We start from the raw sequence: 15,051 nt of genomic DNA on the forward strand, positions 1-15,051 counted from the left end.
CAGTTGGCACCAAGTCCTCCCTGAATTGTCAGTGAATCACGTTACCTCATGCAAAGGCCCGGGCTTCTCAATATGGGACGACATCACGGAGTATCGGGTGGATGTTCAAACGTTCTAACCACAGAATCACGTGACCTTCTCCACTCACCTGAAAAATGTAATAGGGACAAAGTGTTTAGCTTGCCAGAACTTGTAAGTCTTTGACAAAGGGTGCACTTGAGATTTCATTTGAACTATGCGTCAGCCGCCATTCAAGAAGCACCTACCAGATATACTGCAGCATACGCATGGTTGATTCCAGTCGAGGAAAACGACTACCCTGGAAAGAGTTCCATCGAACTTTCACTCGACTGCACCAAACTTCGTGATAAAACTCTGAAGTCTTGTTCTTACTTTGCTGTGACTGAGAAATAACCTTACAATATTGGACTCAGTACCACTAAACTGGGGTGAAAAGCGCCTTGGACAACTGGCTACAATCATGCACCAGGTATGCCAGTTACACAACCAAATAGGCTTGTCATCCAGCGATGGTATCTCGATAACCGGTTTGACCTTGCAGCAGGTGCACCAAACCAGATGTCCCAGTTCGTCTGGGATTCGAAACGTATGGAGTCGGAAACGACGTTCGTGATGAAGCCCTTGATTCGCAGCACCTACACGTAATGACCTCCGGATTATTAGCCAACCCCCACGAATAAGGAACTCGTTACAGTGTCCGTAAACATGTTCGGGATTCATTCCACAGGTTTTTGTATCCTTTAGATGCATAGTTAGATAAGTAATTGAAAATGGAACATTTTGATTCTGTTCACATAGAAAAAACACTCCCTGATTATGCAGGTCCGTTGTATGCCTCCTCTCATTCCTCGAATGCAGCACCCGACCTCTGGATTCTCGACTGATTTGTCAAGGGGGGACATTTATCCGTAGGACTAGAGTTAGTTGGGATGGCGTTTACTTCCCCCCTCCTAAAATATGAAATATAGCTGTTTATAGCTGTTTAGTCGAGACACCCGTTATTGCCAACTTGGTTTGAAAATGAGTACGAACACAGGGTTAACGGAAAATCGCTGACCGCGTTTAACTGAGAGGGCCCAAAAAGGGAAACAGGTCGAAGGGTTTTCAGCAACCTAATAAGTAGTGTGCTAGTGTGACGTTTCAATGATCAGCCGACTTCCTAGATCCGCGAAAGATTAATGAACACGGATTTCGACAGTTAAGCTATAAAAGATCCTCGACGCAAAGATTGAGTGAGCAATCCATCTCCGGCATACCAACTTGGGTTGAACCGGAAACTCACCTGGAACGCAGCTGAGTCTTTCGTCTATGATGTTCTTTTTCGGCCGAATGTTTCGCACCACACTACGTCATGTTCCACTTGGTACAATATTCGAATTATCGAAACATAGTGTATTGGTGGTGTATACTACTCATGAGGTTGCTGAAAACTCTTCGAAGGCCTAAAACCGGTTTTACCCGAATTCGGAATCAACCAGTAGTCCCCAAGATTCTGTCAACACTATGTTCTGGTTGAACCCAACAGATTTCCACAAATACTGTTATTCACACACGGATTTGGTTTCCACACTGAATTCAGCTGGATCTCCAGTTTTTGCTGTCCACATCCTCCTGAATGGAACTCCCCAAGTCTCTGTACCAACTCAGAGGACTGGTATAATCTTGTCTAAGCACCAAACAAATCTTCTTGTTTGCATTAGAAAGCGATGCAACGATTTCTGCCTGAGTCTTTCCCAGTCGACCTCATCGTTCCACGTGTCTTCGTTATCTCATTTGCATCAACGCTAAGTGACTCTTTGTCTCGCCCACCGTCGTGCAAGCATCAACAAACGGGAAAAACACACACGAGGATCCCCGGTTGTGAATGTGGCCCTGTACTTGGAGCGGGTTCAGTTCCAGTATGCAAATCAACCTGATTAGAGAATCTAATGACGCCTTGAGGGGATAGAAAGGTTATACAACGCACATGAGGGAACAGAATCACTTGGGAGGGCGATTGCGCTAGGAGGCAAGTTGTTATCATATGCAATATTATTATTCATCGTGTGCCACACTGATAAGCCCCAATTTTTTTCGATTGACATGAGGTGATGACCGATACGGACACCGAATTCCTCAAAATCGATGTCACATGTGACGTTAGGATAATGAGCCAGGACTCATTCTGACATGAGCAACCGACAGCCACGACGTGTCTTCTGAGAAGCTAAATTTTCACATATGCCACTTTCATCTCATCCGATTCACTCGTCCAATTATAGCTTGGTTGACGATAAGAAAACAAAGAAATCAATGAGTAAACAAAAACTGACCATTATCGGAGATGGCAACATCTGTTTTTAGGCTGATGCCTCACTTCCATTCAACCATAAATTTCAACTAATTATTTTACTCATCTGCAAACTAAGTTGGTTTTGCCGAAGACTCACCTGGAACCCAGCTAAATCTCTCGTTTGCGATGTTCCCAGGCAAATGAATGTGCTGTACCAAAATCCGCTTCATGAGGAATGAATGGTGCATGCCATGGCTTCACTTACAGGATGAAAGCTCCATCAAAGTTTCCTCGACAAAACCGTGGAACGGAAAGACTTTAGGGAGGAACATACGGCTGACGGAAACTCGGAGACTGCGCCTACCTGACAACCTCCAAGCAGGGCCGAACCGGTCGTGGGCTGTTGAACAATTTTTGTACAGCCTTATGAGTAGTGCATTACGAATATAAATGTGTCACGATATCTCGAATATCGTAGCAACTGAAACGTGAGGCGGCCTGGAGCAGCACATTCAGCTGCGTGGAAGCATCACAGACGAGAAGTTCATCTGAGTCCTGTGTGAGTCTCTCCCAAAACCAAATTAGTTTGAAAATGAGTGTATTTCGTTAATTTCGTGCAATTTGGTTTCAAATACAATATAAGGTTGACGGAAACTCGGGGACTGTGCCTACCTGATGAGCCCGAAGAAGGGCGAAATTGGTCGTGGGATGTCGACGAATTTTCAGCAACCTTATGAGTAGTGCGTTACGCATATTCATCTAATTGTATTTGAAGCCTTACAATGAAAGAAAGAGATGAGAGTGGATATGGGAGAGACCTCCAAGCGCTCACTCAGGCAATTCGGAATCAACTAACAGCACGAGAACCATTGATATCGATCAGCCGCCATTTCTCGCAGTGCATCCAGCCAAGCAAAGGAGTGGTCACAACCAGATACCGGTTTTCTAATTAACTCACTATGGACTTTTTTGGCAACATCGGACAACAGCAGCATTTACAAGACATCGATGGTCAAACACCTGAATTGGCCTCACACCATCTGCCTTCAGGGGCCATAACGGTACAACAATACAGCCCTGTACCAAGGTACGGTACCAAGTTAGCAAATGTGATTCGATCCTTTGAGTTCCGCGTTCATCAGACACATTTCTGTCAGAGCTAATACAACTACCGAGTTATGTAAAACTTTCCACAATCTCCAGTTATTCCCTTGAATTGAAGGGGATATGTTGAGGGACTGCACGCTCTGAGGCATGCCTTTGTGCTGTGAAAGCCTGCCGGAAGATCCTGTGAGGATAGAGGGTAGAAGAACGTTTTCCGCCGTAAAGATCCGACATGTCGACAGTTTGTTATTGTGCCCAGTTAGAGACAGTATTCGACTGCCATTATGCGGGCCAGTTAGTTGAACTAGTTTGGGCAGGCTACCGTCAAACTTCACTGGGTCTCAGCTACCCAGGTCTGGGTGGTGAGGTAAGCAAGAACGGGAAAGCAGCGTGCAAACATCGGCCACCAGTGAAGCCCCGGGGACACCAGATGACTCGGAATAACCAGAGGTGAACCAACCGGAGATGCTTCGATTCTGCACACTCATGTGCACAAATTGACAATACTTATCAAGCTGGTGTTCCTGATGATGATATCGTAATCAACTACTGAACTGCGTTCATACCCGTTAGCAGTATGGGCACCTAGGCAAGTGAAAACTAAGCTGTTTTTGAACCGAACGGACCTAAACACTTGCCCAGTGATATCTGCTAAAGCTGTGCTCCGTAGCATTGTCATCGATTTTTTCCGCAATATCAAAATCCATCATCTTAAAAATGAGTTGGAGAAGTTCAATTTTAGGTCCGGTGACTTGCTCGGGCAAGTTCTATCGGCGGTTCGAGCGAAATAACGCCAGTATCAGCAAATTTTACACCCTATTCTGACCGAAGTACTGCACACAGGTTGCGAACTTTTGATAGCTTGGGCCAGTTTACTCAAGGTTGATCAGGATGCCGTTAATCCGTTCACCGAGCTTGGCCATGAGTTTGCAAGCGTTTCGTTTGTGTTTAAACTCGTCATTGCGCAACTGAGTGGGTCAGCTCTGCATTGATGATGTCTGCTCGACTGGGAACAAAACGTTTGCAAGCCGAGCGAACAGACCGCCTGATTAACCACCAGAAATACCGCGGTGTTCAAAACAAGCTGTCTCAAAACTTAATTAACTTTAACCAAGTTTCACGAGATTCGGTAAAAATAATGTTAGTCCGTAAGAGAACACCCAACTTTTTCTTAAAAGGGTCACTATAAAGGAATCTATTCAAGACCAGTTCGCTGCCGAAGAGTTTCTTCCACCATGTGAGTAGTTTCCCGTGAGAAAATATACTGCCAGAATATCGTACCCTTTGAAGTAGGAGCCGACCAGGTGCAGCAAATCCAGTTGAAGTGGACCTTCATAAACAAGAGATTTAGCTAGATTCGTTTGAATCTCCTGCAAATGAATTTGTCAAAGAATGGAAGGGGTCTGAATACTACAGACCAAAACATAGTGAATGTGCTTGGTGTGCACCCTTTTATCTGCAGTTCCTGCACCCGGAATGAAGGGTTAAGTCAGCATATTCGTCTATCAAGCATACCATTTGGCTCTCGAGAACGGCTTCAAGCAGCGAACGTGACCATTCATAGAAAGCGGAATAATGATGTTCCTTAACATACTACTACTTAAATGGTTGATAAGTAGACGCCCTTCGACAACCTAATGTCATGTTCGCCAGATTGGGCGTAAACCTCGGGTTTTCACACAACAAATAGGGTTCTACACTCGTTTGCGAGTTGACTTGGGGTTAAGGGCAGATCATTTGAATCATATTCCTCAGTTGAATGTGCTGAACAGAAGCCACCCCATGTTCCAGTCTTTGTACGACGTTGAAGTTATCGAAGTATACTTCCCGACTAAACATCAGTAATACTACAGGAAGGCTTGTCCGCTTCACAACTGTTTCTGGAATAAACTTAAAACAAACTGGTTGGAAACTGTACTGTCCACCACAACTCGTTTCCCAAGAGAGTCAGAACAGCTGTTCATATCGAGGAATTTTGATTGGTGAGCCTCGAATATATATATGGAGCGACGTGGGTGCATTGGACTGAACACAGGTATAGCCTGCAACTGCCAACACGAAGGACAATAAGAGGGGCCGTTCCCCCCAGGAAAGGCTAGCTGTGAGGACCGACCAAAATGCACCTCATCGGGAAGATGGCCTCTTTGAAAAGAACAAAACAAAATTTCAATGTGTACTCATCTTACGTTTTTTACTGCAAATGAGATGCGATCTTCGAAGTTTCGGAGCACCGAATCCTAGTTCATCCATAGTTTTCACCGATAGGTGGATGAATAAATCATTAACTGGCAAGGTCAACCATGTTGACTGTGACCTGTCCGTTTAGGACCAGGTATCACGCAAATTACCATATGAAGGCCGAACGTATACCTGCAATATATGGAAAGGTCTCCAATAGGACTGTACGTCGGTATATACATGACATCAAATGAATCTAGATGAGGTTTGGAATGACAAGCCAATTCGTGTAGCTGGTGGCTGGGCTCACTACTACTTTATTCCCCAAAAGTAGTAGGGATACAAGAAATATGCTTTGTTTGCGCCACCTGAAAACGGCGGTTAAACGTGAATTTGTCATCTTTCAGGAGAATTCAGACAAAACTTTTGGTTTGCTGTCCAGGCCGAGAAGTAATCCCTCCATGGTCCTGAATTCAACAGATTTCTCGAAGATGGTCGCTTCCGAGGGAAACAGAAGCTCCAGAACATGAGATATAAAATTTAGTTAGGTGGTTCCGGAAGGACTTTCGCAGCCTCTAGAGGTACAGGTCTTAGTGACCTTGGCATTGTATGTAACCAGTTCGTTCCAACGCCGCCGCCGCCTACCAAAAGTAAGCCATTGCAGGTGACGTTCGTTCTAGACTTAACCAGTGACTGTCTGACAATGTCATCCTTAGGATAGCGGCAGCAATAGTCATATGCTCCATGGAGTACCGTGCAGCCCATGGAACTTGGCGAGGTATCGCAGTCGGGAAGCGTGGCCGATTCCCCACCGATAAACCAATAACAGGTACCAGGGTTCATTGTCATGCCGGTTCGTATAGCGTAATTCTTCAAGATGTGATCAACCTCTCAAGCTTTGTAGACGAAAGGCATTTACGCAGTGATGTTGTTGCCTCGGTTGGTGACGGTACGTTTGAGGCAAGGTCCCCATTGCTATCAATAAAGTGATGAAATGGTACTGAGGAACATACCACGCGACGGTTTTTAAGGCCATAATCGACAAATTCACCCACCTCAGTCTGGATTTCATTCTCCTCAGCCTTCTGGCCTTCGTTACATTCTAACTGACTGAACCCGTCTGTCATGCTCGTCTCTACCCAGACTACTCATGGTCACGATGTGGATCAGCTCGGTTACTCAGACGCACGGCTTAGTACCGCCGCCTACTGTGACGCAACAACATGACATCTAAATCCGATGTGATGTGGCTCACCATCCAGCTTCGTCTGGGTCAACCACCTGGTAAGCTGAACGTCGTCTGTTGCCAACACTCAACACCACTCCAACGCACTCCATCATCAACATCGATGGTGGTGGTGGCGGTGCCCATGACCACGTTTCATTCGTCCAACGATGGTTGGTTTGCACTGAAGTTCGTTGTTGTCCATGCACTACCTTGACAACAAGTGGTTGCGTCATGAGAGAGGTAAACAAGTGGTGGGTGCAAAAGTGCACCGAGCGATTATCATAACCAGACAGAGATGATGTCTGTCAGGTTTCGACTCAAAACGAACCGACCGAGTGCGCATTCCCTGTCTAACTAACCAAATAAGTGAACTTCTGCGCAATGTCCACAACAAAAGCGGTGTGGAAAAACACAAACACGTCTCACAGTGAAAACGGACTGTACTCCGGTCCCAGCCACAAAGCAAACCACGGTAGATTAATCGCCATTTGTGACTCGTTCCAAGTGTAGTTGATCACATGAGCCGCGTAAGATGTGGCCTCTGATATCTCCCGAACAGGCTTGAACAGGTAAGTCCTCGAAACCAGGTACCGAAAGTTCGCCATGCCTGAACTAACATTTCGTATAACAAGGCAGGATTTCTGTTGATCACGCTAGCTATCCACAAATGCACGGGAATCCATGGTTAGACCCACGAATGGGACGAATACTTTGGCAACGTTTGTGTCAAAAACGAGGGCTTTTTTCGCAATCCCTTGCTTCTGAACCCGTCTTTGAATCACTTCACATCAGCAAGTTGGGCACTGCACTCTGACTACATTGGGTAAAAGCCGATAGGAATAGAATTTCACCACGTAAAGCCACGTGTACTCAGGAAAACATTCCTTATCACGCGACTAGTGATTGGCTGGTAGCCCAATGGCAGAGAACCGTTTCGTACTATCCATAATCCGTTTCTCCTATTAGCCAATGAAGTCCAATAAGAAAGACATGTACTCTTATCACTGACCGCAAAAAAACCAAGCGAGAATACAAATCCATACATTCATCTGCACATCAAATTTGTGTTGACGGAAGACTTACATGGAAACCACCTGAGTCTGTCGTTTATAATGTTTTTTGATAGAATGTGCACCACCAGGCCGTGTCCTGTTCCAGTTGGTACGATACTAGAGCTATTGCGGCATTTTTTGATTGAGCACATTACTCGTAAGGTTGCTGGAAAGAAGAACGAAACCGGTCTTGGGTTGTCGGAGCGTTTTCAGCAACCTTGTGAGTAGTTTCCTTCATGAAAATATACAGGGCTATCTGGAATGTTGCCCCAAATCAAACATGAGTCGACGCGGCCTTTGTGCAGCAAACACGTTGCAGAATATCACAAACGAGAGATTCAGCTGCGTTCCAGGTGGGTCTCACGTCAGAAGCAAAATGGTATCGCTAACTTCGTGCAATCTGGGTTCAAAAAGAACGTAAGGTTGACAGAAGGAAAACTTGGGGACTGCTGAGCGCCAATAAGGACAAGGCCGTTTGTGGACCATCGAAGATTTTCCAGCCATTTTTGAGGGGTGGTGTTTTACGTCCAAACGAAAGATGTATTATGCTACACATGCACTGACGTGTTTTGTAAACCAAACTGTCATTAGGCCATTTTGTGTTCGAACGGCTTTCTAGCAACAAAGCTGCTTGATTGTTGGTGCATCTCCCCTTTTGGTGGTGTAGTAGTGTACCAGATGCGTATTTGACGGCCATAGTCCCTTGGGAGTCACGTGTTAATAAAGTAATGTGAAGCGGTGGAAAAACTATTCTGTTGGAGTTAAATGTTTAGGTCATTTTTCTACACATCTGTGTGGTGAAATGAATGAACTTGAAGCTTTGTGGTGAGACTTTCTTTCTGCCTAATTCAAACAGCACATATCGGTTCTGTTAGAATCTTCCACAAGTGAAAGGTAGTTAATTGTTTCAAGTTTCCGTAGTGCTTGACAGCTATGACTTACCCCGAGGTGCATTTGGATTATGCACCAGAGCAAAAGTTCTCCACTTTTACCACGGTGAAATTGGAAATCAGGAGGGGAACACAAGTTTCTACACCGTGTGGCGATCCCTTGTCTCGAGGCACAATTTCAACTCGCTTCAGACCTACTGATCATTTGGGCATCAGATGGAAACCTGAGTTCTGCTATTTGGTAGATGATGACAAATACCCACTGCACTTAAGTTTATCGATCGATACACGCGTTGTTGTTTGAAGATTGGGCTCCTGTCCACCTCTGCCAATCAACCAATGAGGCATCTGAACTAACCAGTCTAGAAGAACCGTTAATTTAGCAGGGAAAATACGGCAACGATGAAAACCAGTTGTTTGCCAATCACATTAGTGTCAATCAAACCTGAACTTTTCGTTCATTACATTCTTCAACTGCATGTGTTGTACAAAGATTGCCCCTTGTTTCGTTTGGAACGGTATCCGGGACACAGCGAGCGAAACCGCTAATGAGCTTTGGGGGAGTTTTCAGCGACCTTACAAGTAGTTTGTAAATTCAAGGAAATTTTGACTCGTTTGCGCCTGGTCAAATATTCCTGCTAGAGGAGAAAATGCATCCTCGTACAGGAGCAAATCGCCATGTCCAGAGTTAAGGAAGCACGAACAGCAAAGTGGCTTTTCCACGTATTTCATCAGTTTTATGGGATCCATCCATTCAAATGAGGTCAGCAGTGCCCAGTGCTTGCTGGTCCGTTCTATCAGAAAACGTGAGTGCCGAGTAACTCGTGTCTATCATCGTCCGGTTTACCTGTTGATATTTCGATGCTCTTCGTGAATGGCACTCTAAATCATCCTTCGTTGTCAAGTGACTTCCGTTTTCGATTGGCAGCTCATACAACACAGAGTTTGGTTTGTCTGTGTGGCTGGATGTCGTGGTGACTTCTGTTTTCGATTGGCATCTCATACAACACAGCGTTTGGTTTGTCTGTGTGGCTGGATGTCGTGCGCAAATACAGCGCACTTTTACACTCTGGTCTTTAGCGGCCTGCAAAACGTCTGGCCTCCTATCTTACTTTGAATTCATGCTGGCTCCCGAATGTTGCTGGGCAAGGGGAACAACTGACGTGACCACTTCGATGTGATGTAAACACGCTCATTTTTAACCGGTTCATGTGCGTTACGGAGTCGATATGCACTTGAGTAACGCTAGCAACCACGAGAGGTCCGACAACTGTCGAGGCTTGGACACAGTTGTGATTTACATGACAAAAAGGACTCGGAGTTCGGATTCCAGCAAACTTAAGGCGCAGGCTGCATTATCGGTCATTCTGTGGTTGTGTAGATACATACACCAGAAATAATTTCTTTCTTGACATAACACACTACTTATAAGGTTGCTGAAAACTCTGTCAGTGGGTGAGTATAGTTTGGCACAGGTTCTTCCTTTCTGGTTAAAAATCCATATCCACAGCCGATTTGGTGCGAAAAGGCTTTCCTGTTCTCCATCACTGTGACTGGTCACGGATATCGCTTGTCAGGCATGACCTCCCCCGATGAGGGCACTACGGGACCCAAGAGGAAATTCAGTGATCCTCAGGAAACGCGAATAAAGTGTAGAGTCAGTCAAGTCGGGGGCAGTAGACTGAGGTGGTGGACACAGCTTGTTAATGAAAAAGCCTAACTAATTAAAGCTTACTTGGCTATCAGCCATGCCATTAATCAACTGTTAGGTGTTCCAGGCAAGATGGACTCCCAAGAGATGGCGGGTGTATAAAGAATTAAATGTTCACCTCTTCCTGTGTAGCGACTCCTTCTCAACCTGACGAATCACTGTGAACGTTGGTCAAAAAGGGAAGCTTCTGGTGGCCTATGACAAACTGTCTAATTCAGTCGTAGGTAATACATTACTGACAGGACTGTGAATTTCGTAGAAATATTTAGTGCGACCGACGTTCAGAACTCGAGGACCAACAGACGGTGTGACCGTGATGTACAAAACAGTTTCGAATTCCGTTCAATCGATAACCGAATACCGATTACGGAGACCACGGGTAAAAGTTAGTGTCACACCGAGATGCGCATAATTTCTTGTGAGGAAACTCTCAGATTTCTACCGGAGAGTAATCGGTAAAAAACGGTATAGATAGCTCAGATGTTCTCAATACTCACGGGCTTACCAACCTAAGAAAACGAAGCAGGCCGAACTAACATGACCTTTCTCTACATGCAGTTTTGCTGAGCCACCTGTTTCACATTTTTTTTATAAAGGATTGTCGTTGGCGCTGTTGTGGAATCATTCGCGGCACCATCATCAGCATCATCCTTGGCGGCAATACACTAGTGATGGTTTACTGCCAAGAGCCCGAGTTGCTCACGATAAATAAATGTATCGGACGAGCGTCCACCTATTGAACACCGATAAAAGCATGCATTCCCAGATCTTCCCCTTGCATTTGGTCATTGCACGCTACGCCTCATCAAGAAAACATGACTTCGCAAATTACGCTCACTTGCTCACCAATTGGACGCCAGTTCAAGCAAAACAAGGTTGAAAGTAACCTGGGGACTACGTGTAACTGNGTTAGTGTCACACCGAGATGCGTATAATTTCTTGTGAGGAAACTCTCAGATTTCTACCGGAGAGTAATCGGTAAAAATCGGTATAGACAGCTCAGATGTTCTCAATACTCACGGGCTTACTAACCTAAGAAAACGAAGTAGGCCGAACTAACGTGACTTTTCTCTACATGCAATTTTGCTGAGCCACCCGTTTCACATTTTTTTAATAAAGGATATAAAGGATTGTCGTTGGCGCTGTTGTGGAATCATTCGCGGCACCATCATCAGCATCATCCTTGGCGGCAATACACCAGTGATGGTTTACTGCCAAGAGCCCGAGTTGCTCACGATAAATAAATGTATCGGACGAGCGTCCACCTATTGAACACCGATAAAAGCATGCATTCCCAGATCTTTCCCTTGCATTTGGTCACCTCATTGCACGCTACGCCTCATCAAGAAAACATGACTTCGCAAATTACGCTCACTTGCTCACCAATTGGACGCCAGTTCAAGCAAAACAAGGTTGAAAGTAACCTGGGGACTACGTGTAACTGATCACCTCGAAATTGGGAGAAACCGGTTTTGGGCAGGTTTAAGCAACTTAGGGAGTAGTTTGTCAACCCATCGCACAGGAATCAACGGGTCCAGATGACCGCGTTGGCGTAGACCTTGAATGCTGTTCTAGAAAACTGCTGCTGTTTCTCGCCTCATTCCAGACGCCAGGTGCATTTGAGATCAGGCTCGGTGACCCAGTACGGGTTATAAAATCTTTTCGAGAAAGTACGCAAGCTGTGTCTCCAAATCAACATTAACCCAAGCACACCCGCTGGTATACGGGACCAAACTAAGCATTATGCACCTGCACCAAGGTAGTGGTGCGGTTTCGGGGAGGGGGTTGCGGTGGGTCATCAAACGTTGGCTAGACCGACAAGTCGCGGCCAAGACAATGAACTCGAGTACTATTCCTGTCTGGGTCTCGGTTTAGAATTCGGGCACGCAGACGAGTTCGATGCCAGTAACTAATAATCCTGTAACATTAGATTCTGGCACACCCCATTCTCGAGTTCGTTTTGTTCGGCTCGAAAGTCGATTCAAACAGCAGCGGAGCACAGCGGTACAGGGAACGAAAACGGCGATTCTGGTGATGTTCTGGAAGAATATCGTCGAAGAAACACGCCAAGATTTCCCTCGTGCAATAGGTGACTGCGTGAAGTTGTGTGACACAATTTTGAGCACCTGAGTAATATTGTCCTCGTTGTATGCGGATGTTCCAAACAGCTTTGAGTCGAATGGGACAAGCTTTAAACCTACTGAGATGCTAAACGGTCCACCAGGGCAGGTAGAACGTGTAAGACACTGAAGGATTGAAGTGAACCATGAAATTTTGTTTCTGTTATCTTCCGCACTTTGTTGATCATATCACTAACGACACATTTTTGTTCTTTTTTTACCTTCAAGCTCCGGAGTGGAAAGTCACTGATTGCTTGGGTTTCCGCTTTTCATATTATATTTGTTCAGCTACGCTTGGCAGAGGAGTATGAAAGAGATTAAGAAAATCCTCGATGCCGTCGTTGCGACAAGCTTCCTAGGATGTGGACCTCATGATCCCAAATGTGCCCGGTTGGAGTCATTGCAAGACAGGGCGTCAGTGACGTTCTCGTCATCGGCTACTATCCAAATTGTTTGAGTGGGTGTCTGGAGGTGCAGGCATCTCGCGATTGATTGTGTTAGGTTAGCACTAACCCCGTTCCACATCCACTTTTATTCTTTTACTCACAATAGAGCTTCATAGTAAATTATTATAAGTATATCATATTGTTCTATAATATATTAATTTATTATCATACTATTAACTAGACGAACCTTATGGTTGAAGCATCAGTACCAACACTGATGTTGCCGTCTTTGATGATGATGCTGATGCTGATGATGATGAAGTTGATGAAGACAAAGCTGGAGATGACGATGATGATGGTGAATATGATGGTGAAAACTACGATGAGGGTGATGCCGAGGATGATGTTGATAATGGTGTTGATGTTGATGGTAATGATGATGATGAAAATGATGATGATGATGCCGATGATGAAGATGATGATGATGAAGATGATGATGATGATGACAATAGTGATATTGATGATGATGATGACGAAGATGATTATCAGGATGATGAGGACAATGATGATGACGACTATGATGATGAAGATGATGATGATGATTGATGTTGATGATGATGTTGATAATACCGGTCAGCTCCGGAATGGTACGTCTGTTGCGTTCCTACTTCCGCTGTCACTTGAGCGATTGATAATGTCCGTAGCCAACATACTTTCGGTGCAGTTCACAACTCTGGTGCCACCAAGTTGTCATATCGAACCAACAGCATCACCCTGGGTCTAGCAGCTCTGACAGCGTGATGCCGTCAGTCCAGGTGTAGCAAAGTCTACTGCAACGTACAACTTCCGCGTATGGTCGGTAATCCGGTCAAACGCACTCTGTTTCGGTCACTTTACTGTGGCACATCACCTTCGAGCAAGCATGTGCTAGGGGTTGACTCAATCAAACCTAAGCAGAAAGTGTCACTTTTATTGCGTAGTTGGTAAAAATTGTGACCAAACTCTCGTAGAAAGGTCCAATCAACATTATTACCATCTTGTAGTGCAAACGTAGCACAAACGATTCGGATCGATCAATTGTTTCCTATGTATCGATCTATTCAAACTAACTGGTTCACATTCATTCCATCTAATCCGTTTCTGATTGTGTAGAACCAGGTCTGTGTCTGACTTCCTGTCCTTAGAAGAATACCGATCGGTAAGGTTGTTTTTGGTCTTCGTGACAAGATGGCATTTTCCCAGACAAAGTAGATGTGCCTTGAGGGTTTTGCCTGGCCGGAGGCGATCCTTCCACAGCACTTGATTCTCGTTTGCCTGTCTGTTTGTCTATGGCTGTAGAACACAAAGACTGTATTGGGGGTGGCGAGCAACCACAGATTTATGCGTGCACAGGCACGAAAAGTTGTCTTGATCGTTGACCGATCGGTTTTTACCAAGACACACACACACAGAGAGAGTAGGGATCATAAACAACACTGTCGGTCAACGAGGTGGGCTATCTTGTGAAGCACACAAGAGAGAACCTGTTGCGGACCGAAGTATGAAGGTACTCTATCAAATCGCTGTCCTCTTAGAGGCATGTGATGGTCTTGACGGAGCGAACCACTAGATGCTTATGAATCAACAGTCAACAGTGAATTCATTCTTTATTCTTCTCGAGATCAATAGCATCGCTCATGAAGCAGAAGTCAAGGGCACCGAAGCTAATTGATATGTGCGCATAGTCGTGGGAAGTCGATGCTTATCGTCACATATGTAAAACTTCTCTCCTTTCTGACACTTTACCGATCGATTCAAGACTCTGATTCCGCCCAAGAGTTGGTGAGTGATCGGCTGGAATGGCACTTTATCCCGGATCCCTTACCTTGTAACCGAGGTCATCTTAATTCTTCTGGGGTCTAATTGAAGGCCCTAAGAATCGACTACGTAAACGCCTGAGTGTGCGAGACAAAGCGCAGTTGCCAGACCATCCTATCGATTATTCTGATAACTGCAACTCCTTGTGGATCAAAACCTTCCTTTAGCTAAAACAAGTAGTCCTGTTCTATAGCGGCAAAGACGTCTGTCTACCTTCAACACGTTTTAGACA

General features: G+C 45.1%; 1 protein-coding gene across 1 annotated transcript in view; it reads left to right on the forward strand.

Moving 5' to 3' along the window:
- The window catches only part of T265_06045 (hypothetical protein), a gene marked incomplete at both ends in the record, with an annotated part of 36,754 nt that extends 23,186 nt beyond the window's left edge, over window positions 1-13,568 (forward strand). Inside the window, one exon of the mRNA XM_009171215.1 lies at window positions 13,223-13,568. Coding sequence (XP_009169479.1) covers window positions 13,223-13,568 — 346 coding nt within the window. The remainder of the gene's footprint in view (window positions 1-13,222) is intronic.
- Window positions 13,569-15,051: the final 1,483 nt, after the last annotated feature.

This window comes from Opisthorchis viverrini (genome assembly GCF_000715545.1).
Source record: "Opisthorchis viverrini unplaced genomic scaffold opera_v5_123, whole genome shotgun sequence".
Lineage (NCBI taxonomy): Eukaryota > Metazoa > Platyhelminthes > Trematoda > Opisthorchiida > Opisthorchiidae > Opisthorchis > Opisthorchis viverrini.